Source organism: Channa argus, chromosome 3, assembly GCF_033026475.1.
Source record: "Channa argus isolate prfri chromosome 3, Channa argus male v1.0, whole genome shotgun sequence".
NCBI lineage: Eukaryota > Metazoa > Chordata > Actinopteri > Anabantiformes > Channidae > Channa > Channa argus.
This window is the reverse complement of record NC_090199.1, coordinates 30425042-30439697: the sequence shown is the minus strand read 5'-3', so window position 1 is coordinate 30439697 and position 14656 is coordinate 30425042. Positions and strand designations below refer to the sequence as shown.

Below are 14656 nucleotides of genomic sequence, written 5' to 3'. Positions count from 1 at the left end.
TGTACTTGCTGCACAGTGAGGTCTGAGTTAAAAGACCAACAAAGTGAGAACCAGCAGTTCCATTACCCCCATCAACACAAAAGAAGTCATTCTAGACATAAGGTGTCATTCTTATCCATTACACTGCCTCAGATTACATCAAAAACCAAGATGTAGGAAAAAGATTTTAACCAACATTGCGAGGACCAGCCATTTAATTTGTGCTTCCCCACTCCACTGGTCAACTTGGTAGCCATTTTTGTATTGAACAGACAGTGGGCAAACAGTCTGTATCTAAATAAAGAATTCTGTTTGTTTCTTCTATATTGCACCAAATTGTATGAATTTAATGATCAGTACTGATAAAAATTTAAAAGATCAACTTTAATAAAACCTTTCTTACAAACATGAATACATCTGTCACTTGACACAAACCAAGAATTACAAGAGTGCAAGCTCCATCATATGTACAAATACATAACAGGGGAAGAAGGGGAGAAAAAAAAAAAAGTACTGCTTCAATTTATTTTAACTTGAAGTACTAAACTGCAAAATAAATATACCCTGATCATATGAACATTCAATTCTTTAAAGAGTCAGTCTACTACCAGGCTGGTGCTATATAAACAAAAACAGCGGTAAATAGTAGACATGAATTATTTATGTATGTATTATCTGTCTCTCCCTACATTTCTGTATCTCTCTCCCTACATTTCTGTATCTCTCTCTCTCTCTCTACCTCTCTCTCCCTACATTTCTGTACCTCTCTCTCCCTACATTTCTGTATCTCTCTCTCCCTACATTTCTGTATCTCTCTTTCCCTACATTTCTCCCTACATTTCTGTATCTCTCTCTACATTTCTGTATCTCTCTCTCTCGCTACCTCTCTCTCTACATTTCTGTATCTCTCTCTCTCGCTACCTCTCTCTCTACATTTCTGTATCTCTCTCTCTCGCTACCTCTCCCTCTACATTTCTGTATCTCTCTCTCTCGCTACCTCTCCCTACATTTCTGTATCTCTCTCTCTCGCTACCTCTCCCTACATTTCTGTATCTCTCTCTCTCGCTACCTCTCCCTACATTTCTGTATCTCTCTCTCTCGCTACCTCTCCCTACATTTCTGTATCTCTCTCTCTCTCTCGCTACCTCTCCCTACATTTCTGTATCTCTCTCTCGCTACCTCTCCCTACATTTCTGTATCTCTCTCTCTACATTTCTGTATCTCTCTCTCTCTCTCTACATTTCTGTATCTCTCTACCTCTCTCTCCCTACTTCTCTGTATCCCTCTCTGTATCTCTTGCTCTCTACCTCTCTATCTATTTATATTTATACATCATTTAATCATCAATGTGTAAAAAGTACAGAACTGCAGTGAAGAGAGCAGCATAAAATTAAAACACTCCAGGTAACTAAAAACAATTCAGTGCACTTAAGATACTTAGAAAAACGAGAAAATAGAGTTTGAAATTAAAATGCAAGCTTCCTCTTGATCTTAACTATTTCGTTGTAGACAAAATACTTTACGTCCTTCCAGGTCCGAGCGCTGAGGACTGGAGATGCTTTTCCAATGCACAGGAGGCAATCATTCTTTGCCGGCACCCTCCTCAGTGCAACGAACTTAGCCATGTTTTTCTGAACTGCAGTTTTCTCCTGTTCAGTCCAGGGTCTCCTTACTTTTATCGTTGAAGAATCTATTAAAAATTACAAGAGCTGGTTAGAACACTGGTTTAACTTTTGTAAATCTTATTAAAAAAAAAAAAAAAAAAAAAAATGTTTAGTAATGCATCTGTTGATTTACAATTGTTCTACAAAAAATGATAAAAGTGCAACGTCTGGCAAAAATACTACTATTAAAGATTCTACCACTGCTACCAAGTTTCCTCAACTGTGAGTACTAATGACAGCAACATCTTCATTTTAACCATCTTTAAGAAATCTACTGATACAATACAATCTACTTAACTTTTATAGATCCATTTCAGATTTATCATGCCATCCAATATGTTATGTTGCCTGTGTGTTTGTCATCTATGGGTCCTGGTTCTAAATCCTGCTGCTGTGCTTACATCCCCTCAATGTTTCCAGGTCATTGTATAATCTGTATTATCTAGACTCATTGACAGGATAACTATTAATTTTCTAAATTAATCATTGTTAACCACATGGAATCTTCTCTACTTGCCACTGTTTTCTTGTCACCCTATTGTCTAGTTTATTGGTTGACATTTTAACAAATGTTATCCCACATGCTTTAGCTTTGCATTTTATTGTACTGTGGCCAGTCAAATGTGTATGCATACATATTGCCCATTGGAGAGGTAGGTCTGGCTGAGGTGTTTTAATAGTTTTTGGACAACAATTAAGGTCTATAGGACAGATACAAGATAGTGCAGGCTGTAATTAGGCAAATATAAGTACAGAAGATTCAGTGTCGAATTAGTGTCTATGATTGTGATATCATCATTTTAGAAAATGACAGTTATTTTTTAATTCTGTAGCCACTAATTGTACATTTAGCTTGTGTATTATGGTAAATTGAACTTGGTTGGTGGAGTGCCTTGTTTGATGGCCTTTGGTTTCTGCCCTAATCACTATACTCTGAAGCAAGAAGTTGTGATTATATACAGTATTTTACAGAGTATCTGCACTTAGGGCCCATTTTATTGCCCTGAACTACAATTAATCTTAATGCAGTCTCTACAACAGAAATGGCTACTAATGATTCTATCAATACAACTGTTACTAGTTTCACCACCACAACCAGTAGCATTGCTACTTTAGCTACCTATTGCACAATAGAAAATCCATGCAGCAGATGTTCACTCCATCTTTCATCAACTCTGACTACTCCTGGCATTGATGGCCACACTAGTATTGCTTCTGCAGTTATAAAATCGTATTAGGGTATAGCAAAAATCTAACAAAGGCCCTTAAATTACATAAGTCCAATCAAGCAACACCAAAGAACATCATACCAATCATGTGGTTAACACTTAATATTGACCCTGCACCACCACCACAATCACCTAGTCCTAGACCACTTGTATGGTCTCCAAATGTACCAGTTTAGCAGAAAAACATTTAAGCTGGCAATAAATACTGAACTCAGGCTGAAAACATTTTGTTTTAAATGGCCAGACTTACTTACCCCCTTCATTGCTACCATCAGATTCATCATGTCTTTTACTTGCAGTTTTCTTCCACCTCTTATCAAGTGTCCTTCCAGTGGTCCGTTTTTTCACCTCTCCTGTGAAAGATAATGGTTTAGTATCAAATATCGCATGTTTAATGCTATACAAGCTACAATATCAATTTATACATTTTTAAATGACATTCAACAGATTTTTTGATGACTCTGTACTGACAACTTTATTGTAAAGTTTAGTCTTCTTCTTCTCCTTTCAGCTGTTCCCTTTCAGGGGTCGCCACTGCGAATCATGTGCCTCCATCTAACCCTGTCCTCTGCATCCTCTTCACTCACACCAACTAACTTCATGTCCTCCCTCACTACATCCATAAGTCTCCTCTTTGCTCTTCCTCTAGACCTCCTGCCTGGCAGCTCCAACCTCAGCATCCTTCTACAGATATATTCACAATGTCTCCTCTGAACATGTCCAAACCACCTCATTCTGGCCTCTCTGACTTTATCTCCAAACATCTAACGTGAGCTGTCCCTCTGATGTCCTCATTCCTGATCCTCTCCATCCTCGTCACTCCCAAAGAGAACCTCAACATCTTAAGCTCTGCTACCTCCAGCTCTGCCTCCTGTCTTTTCTTCAGTGACACTGTCTCTAAGCCGAACAACATCTCTGGTCTCACCACCGTCTTGAACATCTTTCCTTTCATTCTCGCTGATACTCTTATCACACAACACACCTGACACTTTTCTCCACCTGTTCCAACCTGCCTGCACTCGCCTCTTCACCTCTTTTCCACACTCTCCATTGCTCTGAACCGTTGACCCTAAGTATTTAAAGTCCTGCACCTTCTTCACCTCTGCTCCCTGTAACCTCACCATTCCACCTGGGTCCCTCTCATTGACACATGTATTCCGTCTTGCTGCGGCTAAGCTTCATTCCTCTGTTTTCCAGAGCAGACCTCCACCTCTCTAGATTTTCCTCCACCTGCTCCCTGCTCTCACTACAAATAACAATGTCATCTGCAAACATCATAGTCGAGGGAGATTCTTGTCTAACCTCATCTGTCAGTCTGTCCATCACCAGAGCAAACAAGAAGGGGCTCAAAGCCGATCCTTGATGCAGACCCACCTCCACCTTGAACTCCTCTGTCACACCTACAGCACACCTCACCACTGTCTTACAGCTCTCATACATGTCCTGCACCACTCAAACATACTTCTCTGCCACTCCAGACGTCCTCATACAACACCACAGCTCCTCTCTCGGCACCCTGTCATACGCTTTCTCTAAATCTACGAAGACACAATGCAACTCCCTATGACCTTCTCTGTACTTCTCCATCAGCGTCCTCAAAGCAAATACTGCATCTGTTGGACTCTTTCTAGGCATGAAACCATATTGCTGCTCACAAATGTTCACTTCTGCCCTTAGCCGAGCTTCCACTACTCTTTCCCACAACTTCATTGTGTGGCTCATCAGCTTTATTCCTCTGTAGTTGCCACAGCTCTGTTCATCTCCCTTGTTCTTAAAAATGGGTACCAGTACACTTCTCCTCCAGTCCTCTGGCATCCTCTCACTCTCCAAGATCTTGTTAAACAAACTAATCAGAAACTCTACTGCCACCTCTCCTAGACACTTACATACCTCCACAGGTCTGTCATCAGGACCAACTGCCTTTCTACTCTTCATCCTCTTCAACGTCCTCCTCACTTTACTCTTACTAATCTTTGCTACCTTCTGCTCCACACCAGTCACCTCTTCTACTCTTTGTTCCCTTTCATTTTCCTCAGTCATCAACTCTTCAAAGTTCTCCTTCCATCTTCCCATCACACTCCTGGCACCTGTCAATCCATTTCCATCCATATCTTTAATCACACTAACCTGCTGCACATCCTTCCCATCTCTATCCCTTTGTCTGGCCAACCTGTACAAATCCACTTCTCCCTCTTTAGTGTCCAACCTAACATACAAGTCCTCATATGCTCTTTGTTTGGCCTTTGCCACCTCTACCTTCACCTTACGCTGTTTCTCCCTGTACTCCTGTCTACTCTCTTCAGTCCCCTCAGTGTCCCACTTCTTCTTAGATAACCTCTTTCCCTGTATACACTCCTGAACTTCCTCGTTCCACCAGCAAGTCTCCTTGTTCGCTTTCCTCTTACCAGATGACACACCGAGTACCCTCCTACCTGTCACCCTGATCAAATTAGCTGTAGTAGTCCAGTCATCTGGAAGCACCTCCAAACCACCCAGAGTCTGTCTCAGCTCCTCCCTGAAAACTACATTCTTCCTTTTTCAACCTCCACCACTTCGTCCACTGCTCAGCCTTACTCCTCTTCATCTTCCTCACCACCAGCATCATTTTACACACCACCATCCTGTGTTGTCTGGCTACACTCTCCCCTACCAATGCTTTACAGTCACTGATCTCTTTCAGATTACAGCACCTCCGCTCTTGTACGTCACCCTATGTTCCTGCCTCTTCTGAAAGAAAGTGTTTACTACAGCCATTTCCATCCTCTTTGCAAAGTCTACCACCATCTGACCTTCTGCATTCCTGTCCTGAAGACCAAACCTGCCCATAACAGTCTCATCACCTCTTTTCCCTTCACCTACATGGCCATTGAAATCTGCACCAATGACCACTCTCTCACCTCTGGGGATGCGCTGCATCACTTCATCTAACTCACTCCAGAATTTCTCCTTCTTTTCTAACTCACATCCTACCTATTGTAAAGTTTAGTCTACTGGCTCAATTTCACAGTATTGCAGTGTAATGTTTACAATGTGCTACAATGTGGGATGTGGGGCGTGGGGGGAAGAAAAAAAAAGGAAAGGCTAAAGAGGGAGAGAGGCAGAGTAAGTATGTTTGTACTTACCCCCTTCATCATCACTTTCAGATTCATCCCGTCTTCTTTTACTTGCAGTTTCCTTCCACCTCTTATCAAGTGTCCTTCCAGTGGTCCGTTTTTTCACCTCTCCTGTGAAAGATAATGGTTTAGTATCAAATATCGCTTGTTTAATGCTATACAAGCTACAATATCAATTTATACATTTTTAAATGACATTCAGCAGATTTTTTGATGACTTTGTACTGACAACTTTATTGTAAAGTTTAGTCTACTGGCTCAATTTCACAGTATTGCAGTGTAATGTTTACAATGTGCTTGCCAGTCTTAAATAACCGACTTCCAACTGTAACCTGTTGCTGTAGCTACCTCTAAAGAGCTGCAATGTTTGCTATACCTGCATGAAATCCTCTCAGGGCAGCATTTGGGCCCTGGTAGAGGGGGGGAAAAAAAAATACAAAAACAAAAAAAAAAATATTGGGAAAGGCTAAAGAGGGAGACAGGCAGAGAAAGTATGTTTGGACTTACCCCCTTCATCATCACTTTCGTCATGTCTTCTTTTACTTGCAGTTTCCTTCCGCCTCTTATCAAGTGTCCTTCCAGTGGTCCGTTTTTTCACCTCTCCTGTGAAAGATAATGGTTTAGTATCAAATATCGCTTGTTTAATGCTATACAAGCTACAATATCAATTTATACATTTTTAAATGACATTCAGCAGATTTTTTTAATCAGCTTGTACTTAAAACTATATTGTAATGTTTAGTGTTTTATTTATTTATTCTTGTGTCCTTTCAGCTTATGCCGTGATTTCAGGGTCGCCACAGTGGATTATTGTCTGCATGTTGATTTAGCAGTTTTTACGCCAGATGCCCTTCCTGACGGAACCCTTCCCAATTACTACCGGAGGTGGGGAGGGGAATGGGTTGTTAGGGGTTCAGTGTCTTGCCCAGAGACACTTTGACATTGGACCAAGCATTGAACCACTGACCCTGTGGTCCTTGGACAACTGTAACTGAGCTATAGCCACCACTATTGTAAAGTTTAGTCTACTGGCTCAATTTCACAGTATTGCAGTTTAATGTTTACATTGTGCTGTGCCAGTCTTAAGTAACCCACTTCCAACTGTAACCTGTTTCTGTATCTACCTCTAAGGAGCTGTTATGTTTGCTACGCCTGCATGAAATCCTCTCAGGGCAGCATTTGGGCCCTGGTAGAGGGGGAAAAGAGGAAAAGCAAAAGAGGGAGACAGGCAGAGAAAGAGTATGTTTGGGCTTACCCCCTTCATCATCACTTTCAGATTCATCAAGTCTTCTTTTACTTGCAGTTTTCTTTTTCACCTCTCCTGGGAAAGATAGTGGTTTAGTATAGTGTGCAAGAGCCAAAACAGCTTAACATATTTGAGTGAGTTTTTTTTGTGTACAATTATTTCATTATAATAAGTCTTAACTGTACCATAAGCTTCCAGTAAATTTATCATTTAAACCCGAGCAGCTCACATCAGAGAATTCCCTACCATTAACTGAAGCTCAGTTAAATGACCTTAAGATGGAAAAGTTTACATTTTATGTCTGATGCTAATAAAACGTCAAAAAGCTGTTTGGACGACTCATCTTGGAAGCTTCATGTTTATGGAAAGTTCTTTTGAGTAGCAGAATATGGGTCATTACATTTTGTCTGGGATTTGGCATTGATAAGAACAAGCACCAAGAGAGTGAAAGCTAAAAGTCAAACTTGGAGATGACATAAAGTACTAAACTCAGACCAAAACTGTGTTCAATGCCCAGACTTACCATCATCAGCATTAGCTTCATCTTCAGCATCATCAGCATTAACTTCATCTTCAGAGTCATGTCCTCTGCTAGTTACAGTCCTCTGACTCTTAACAGGTGAGCTTAGCATGGTCAGCTGCAAATGTTCTCTATCTGATGAAAGCATAAATTAGTAAATCAAAAGTCAGAGCCCCAGTCACCATTACAGTTCAGATAGACTCATGCCAACCTAACATAGTAGAATTGCTGTTGACACGTAGCACACTTTCACACTAAATACAATCTAGACTATACAATACGATTGCTTAGGTTTCTTAATATTAAACAAATAAGACAGATTGTCCATGATTTTGTTGACAAATTGTACTGTCAACCACATTACTTGTTCCAATGTAGATATATTGTGTCAAACACATCACTGTAACAAGCATTTTCAGGCTTTAGCACTAGTACAATTGCATCTGTGAGCCCAAACAGCTCAACCTGAAAATAATGTACATTGCATTAATATACAGTATATTAATTACCATTGTTACCTTTTAGAATGTCTCCATCTGAAGTCTCTGTCTGTTCTGTTTGTTTAAAGCCCTTCTTCGTAGTGCCTTCATGTCCTTTATATATGTAAAAGTACACAGTAGAGAATATTAGGACATGTAATTGAGCACTAGGTTAAAAGGTCAAAATTCTTAGAGAGGGAGAAGGGGAGAAAAGCAGAGAGGCAAAGGGCGGGAATGGGAAGCAGGGGGGAGAGACGCAAAGCTAAAGAGAAGAAGATTGTGGGGCACAGGTAGTAAGGGAGTTATTTTTCAAAGGGAAATTTTGTTGCAGCGACTCACAAAAGTTAAATATATCTTAACGGAATAAAAATTTAGAAAATAATTAGCCATTAACATACCAAAGACTACAGAGTCCAGTGTCTTCAGACTCTTTCCTTTGAGCGACTGTGCTCCATGTTCCATTGCAAACAGAAGTTTTCCTATTTTAGCAACCTGAAAGGTTTTGTCTGTTTGCCTATAGTATTCGCAGTGGACTCTGATATCATGTCCCATAAAACGAGCCACTTGTTCAAGTTCTTGATTATCAAGGTCCAGAAGCTGACATAAGGTAGCAACATGCTTTCTCAGTTTTGTTGACCTAAGGAGCTCTGGGTGGCTTACCTTGCTCTTCTCTGCATACTTCCTAAGGCAGTCACACCCACGAATATTAGTTGTTGTACCTATCCTAGCAAACAAAAATGGGTTTTCATCAAGTACACCAACTTCGCTGCGCTTTTTGATTAGATATTCAAGTGAGGATTTGGTGCGCTCGAGGAGAAGAACGGGCACTTTTCTTCCTCTCTTTCCACGGGTCACTAGGCGTGTCAATCTGTGGCTAAGTTGCTGTTCCACTGGTGATAAGGTTTCATAAATGTCCTTATTTACTGGGCCAGAGTCTGCTTTTAGAAATGTGTCCAGGGTTAACCGGGAAGCTTCTCCTTCACGCTTCTTATTGAATATGATTATTTGTGCAAGAAGGCTCTCACTTAACATTTTGTACGCAGTGGTGCTCACACGCTTACTCAACTCTGCTTTTGCCTCATCCTCTATTTTCCGCAAGTATTTCTGCAAGGTGATAACATCTTCTGTCAAAGGTACACAATCCTCATTATGCCATTTCCTTTGTTCCATGGTACTATGAGCATTTGCAGACACATAGCTGGACCAAGAATTATCCAGCAACTCCTTAAATTTCTTGGCCTTCTTCTCACCTAAAATGTTTGATGTCATCAAACAGCTTCCAATCCAGGCTTCTGTTGCCCCTTTGAGAGAAAATCCAATTTTCACTGCAGTAGATGGCTTTCCATATTCAACTTTGTTTGTGTTGTAGTTTGACACCCTCCTAGCTGCTTTTACAACCAGATGAAATTTTGTTGGATCACATAGATCTTGAAGGCCTTTGACACTTTTGTCAATTTCCCTGGCAGCCAACACCAACCGTCCAAGTTCTCTCATCTTCTGTGCAATGTATCTATGTTGAGATTGTTCACGTCCCTTTTTTGCAAATAACGCATCTCCATATGTACATATCATCTCATCACTTCTGACTTGACAGGTTACATTATCCTGCAACATACTATGAATGACCTTCTGAATGCCTTCAGATGATGCCCTAATTGGAATCAGCTTTGAAGAAGCCTTTTGTACCCTTCTTCTTTTCCCTTTCCCTTTTTCACCTATTTTGACTCTACATGATTTTTCATGTCTCCAGAGTTCAGTTCTCCTAAACATTGCATAACAGTGTTGGCAAGGCAGATAGTCTTCAACAGAAGCCTTTTTAGAGGGCTGTTTCCATGTCACAATCTCCCCTTCTCCTTCTTGTAAAACCTTTAGATTGTGTTGCCAGTCACCCTTATTGCGAAGAGAATCCAACAGCGTCTTCCTTTTTTTGGAACCGGTTGGAAAACTGAAGGCATGGGCAACATCAATTTCATCCATGTGTTTTCTTTCCAAGTGTCTTGCCATCTTCAAATTAGATTTCTTGCAATACAAACAGTAATGGGACTTGTCCCAGATCCTTTTACCATCTTTTTTCTGGCTTGTTCTTACAGTAATTTGTGACCTCTCTTTCTTCTTTGTTTTGAGTTGGTTATCTGAATGAGTTAACCCAGCTTTGGCATGTTGGCCCTCAGCGTCCTCTGTATGGTGTTCCATCCTCTGCGTAACAGAGAAGGATGCCACAGGCTCTTCTGTGCTCAACTCATCTTCACTAGATGAGGGTGTTGATGTGGGGTGGTAGTCTTTATCAGAGTCTCTGTGGCTGGATAACTCTGTCTCGGACCCTGATGAAGGGGAATGGTCTCTGTTTGAGCCACTTTTATTGCATGGATCCTCATGCAATGAGAGGGAATGCCTGGCTAAGTCCAACTTACAAAAGAAAAGGGAAAGAAAAAAAATATATTACAAATTATACATAAATTCTTTCACACTTAAATCAATCAATGGTAAAACAATTAACATAGCTGGTTATTTGTGGCAGCTTGCAGTAGTATCAACATGGACTACAACATTTTAATTTCCAATATCTGTGGTCGCACTGCTTTCTGTTCTCTACTCTGCTCTCCCCTCCCCCCAGGACAGGCATCACACAGTAAAACAGAGATAAGCTGGTCACAGAGAAGATTACTTGCGTTTTTTTTCAACTATACTTGTTACTGCAAGTGCACAAAAGCTACTTTATTTTAAAGCACATTTATAGTCACCTGTTCAGCAAGCATGCAGAAAAGTCAGTCAGTTTTTACTGAAATCTCAGTACATTTAACAAACCCATAGTGGGCTGGATAAGCTAAAGGCAAACTGTGATGAAGCAAAAGGTGTTTGTATATAATTTGATTGTCTTAGTCAAATCTTAAAAATCTAGAAAGCTCTAGTAAACCTAGCTACTGGCTGAGACAAACCAGTCCCTCTTTCTCTGTGCCAGTGGTACCTGCAGGCATCAGCAGCACATGAAAGACGAAAGACTGATACTGACTAATGCCAGTTTTCATTCTTTCTAAGCTTCCCCAAGTATTTAGATGATTTTTACTGACACTTTAAATTTTGTTCCAGTAAGATACTGAGTTTACCATGACCTTGCAGTTGTGTACATTAATGCTACTGCTGTAGAAATATATAAAGAATATGTAATTGTATTCAAATTATAAAACCATTCTAATAATGGTCTGAATTAATTTTGTGAGAATGAAATTGATTCATTTGCATTACAGTCTTTAATAGCATTAGTTAGGGTCCTAAAGATACCCACAACTGGTTAGTGGGGTTGGCCTAGACTATAGAAGGATGAGCCAATCACTGCTCAGATCCCTTAAGCATACTAGTATTTTTAATCACGCAATTACGCTACTTCCATATACCTCACATGATGTAAGTAAGATAAATTCAAGAGAAAACATTTAGTGGCAATGACCAATATGGAGCAGCTCAATTAGTGTATGCAAGAAAACTTGTAGATATGACAAATAATAAAAAAGTTATTACAAATATAAAAAACAGACACACGGATCAATGATATTGACATTTCACTACAGTAATTTTCCTTATCAAGTCTGAGTTTATCAAAGATTACTGGCACAGATGCTCGGTGTAAATTGTACAAAATATTGTACGCCATTTGATTTCATTATTAACAGCCTACTGCTTTTTTGTCAGACATGTCCAACAGCTACTTGCTTCCAATAGGCTACTGATGGCCAAGGTCCTGAATTGGAACAATGTGTTTTATTGACATACTGAACATTTTTACAGGGGAATTATTATACTGATGATCAGCTGATGATTTTACTAATGAAAGGAGTTTTTGGTTTCATTTGTCTTGATATCAATTTAAATCATGGACTTAACCTTACTAACAGATGATCCAAAATACTGTTTTACATTTTAAGCTGTAAATGAGTAGTTTAGAAGTGGTAGAACAAGAATAAATAGTTATATGGTTAATTAATTGGGCATGTTGTAGTCTAGTCTTTGACAGATTTAAAAAAAAAAAAAAAACGACGTGTCCTAATACATTTGAGCAGCTGTTAATGTAATCGGGTGGGCCACGGTCGGTCTACCTCTTCTGCCACCACCGCACTCTGTTTTTTAATCACGGTTATCCCCCTCCTCCTCCCCCCCTCCTCCTATCCATCTCCTCCTCTCCCTCTCCTTCTCCTCCTCTCCCTTTCCTTCTCCTCCTCTCCTTCTCCTCACTGTAGACCTCAGGTTACTCCGGTAATCTAGATACGACTTTATATGCATTTTGGAAGCATGTCAAACAAATTTTAACTGGTTCATGGCAATCTGCGCCGTCATAGCGTACGGTCTATAATGAATAAATGCGGTGAAACGTGTCTTATTAAGACTTCTACATGTGACTTCGTGTTCATTTAAGTTAGTTTTCAGTTTAACTTTAGTTTAAAAAGGATGAAGCACCGCTAGGAGCTTCTTGTTCTGTCTGAGGCCTTTTATCAGGTTGTAATAAGCGAAAGACCGTCAGAAAGCAGCGTTGTACAAAGAAAAACTGCCAGGAGAAATCACGTATCCTACGTGTCTTAGTGTTGCGGGATAAGCTGAGAGGGCTATGAAACGCGTCACGTCTATCGATATAAATTATTATTTCATTCTAAATTCCGTTAAAATTGTATACAAGTTGCTAGCATCTTGAGTGCATTACAAATAAAATACTATTATACACATTAAAAAGTCGATATGGCCTGTAGGCCTTTTTGCTCCAACGAAGTAAGTTTACAGCGTATTTAATTAACCACAACATGGTGCAAATAAATAGAAATGTCTTACCTGAAGTTTTTTTATTTCCCTTTTTAGGCGATGAATCCGTTGTTTATTCGTTCGTCTTATAGTCCGCTCCATTTCCAGTCTTAAACGTACAAAGTAATCCACCTTTCTGACCAAATGAAGTCCACACCTTGCTGCTTAATTCACGGAGAGCTGTGATTGGATGCTTGACTGTTGCTTGGTGGAAACAATGTAACTTTTGGCTGATTTGCTCACGGAGAGCTGTGATTGGATAATTGGTTGGGAGCACTGACTTGCTTAGGAACATTGAAGGTGCTGTGAAAGTGTCCCATGCATGACTTGCACAAACCAAGCTGAAAGACTTTGTGTGTCAACACCTCTACATCCCACATTTCCAACCATATTGCCTTAATAATGTACAGTCACTTGAAAAATATCCACATGTTTTGTTAATTTCCCTAATGTTAATGTACATAATAAGTTAATGACAACTTAAAACCATATTTAAAAACAGAAAATTAGTTTTAAAAAAGATAAAAACTCATATATACTTAATTATTCAGACCTAAATATAATATTTTCTAATATTTAAGTCCCTTGTCCAGTAATTGTAGGTCTGATTTTTATTTTGGGAAAGTCTACAAACTTCTCACACCCTGACCACTCTCCCCTGCCCTGGCTTGGCATTACACGTTAAGGTCTGTATCTTTCTAACCTATGTCTAACACATGTGGACTCAAGTCAAGTTCTACGCTAATCTAATGAAATTCAAGCTAACAAAATGGTACAGCAAACTAAAAAGACAGACATCGTTGGGTGTTTCTTTCTACTCTTGATGCCTTAACATGAGGCAGAACTCAATTTCATGCTCTAGGTCCAGGTTTTTATTTTTTGTGCTGCTTCCAGCCTGTCTTTGAGAAAACTGTCATGTTATGGTTCAGTTAAATTCCTGCAGACTTTGTCAATCACTTGACATTCATTATTGTTATTTCAATGTACTACAAATATGCAGAGTTTATGTGAAATAGAAAAAGCAAGTTAGACAAGTAGCAGGTAAGACACAAGCTATTAAGCTGCATATCATAGGCTAACAACAAAGGTAACCTGTATTCCAACATTTTATTTTTGAAATACTTTGCAATGGACACATTGTCTTCCTTATCACATTAGCTGTAGTGGTCCAGTCATCTGGAAGCACCCTCAGACCACCATGAGTCTGTCTCTGCTCCTCCCTGAAAACTACACAGTGTTCTTCCTTTTTTAACTTCCACCACTTCATCCTCTGCTCTGCCTTTGTCCTCTTCATCATCCTCACCACCAGAGTCATTTTACACACCATCACCCTGTGTTGTCTGGCTACACTCTCCCCTACCAATGCTTAAAGTCACTGATCTCTTTCACATTACACCGTCTACACAAGATGTCGTCCACCTGAGTGCTTCTACCTCTGCTCTTATATGTCACCCTATGTTCCTGCCTTTTCTGGAAGAAAGTGTTCACTACAGCCATTTCCATCCTCTTTGCAAAGTCTACCACCATCTGTCCTTCCTGTCCTGAAGACCAAACCTGCCCATCACATTCTCATCACCTCTGTTCCCTTCACCTACATCTCCATTGAAATCTGCACCAATCACCACTCTCTCAGCTCTGTGG

The 14656-nt window shown here is 39.9% G+C and overlaps 1 protein-coding gene across 1 annotated transcript; it reads right to left on the bottom strand.

Moving 5' to 3' along the window:
• Nucleotides 1-12362, bottom strand: LOC137124563 (uncharacterized). The gene is made up of 8 exons (XM_067499635.1): nucleotides 8629-12362; nucleotides 8270-8344; nucleotides 7755-7886; nucleotides 7241-7306; nucleotides 6493-6588; nucleotides 5995-6096; nucleotides 3127-3225; nucleotides 1-1669 (listed from the first exon to the last, which is right to left on the bottom strand). The coding sequence occupies exons 1-8, from the start codon at nucleotides 10421-10423 to the stop codon at nucleotides 1446-1448; spliced, it is 2589 nt and encodes an 862-aa protein (XP_067355736.1). The 5' UTR covers nucleotides 10424-12362; the 3' UTR covers nucleotides 1-1445.
• Between the last annotated feature and the right edge of the window lie 2294 nt (nucleotides 12363-14656).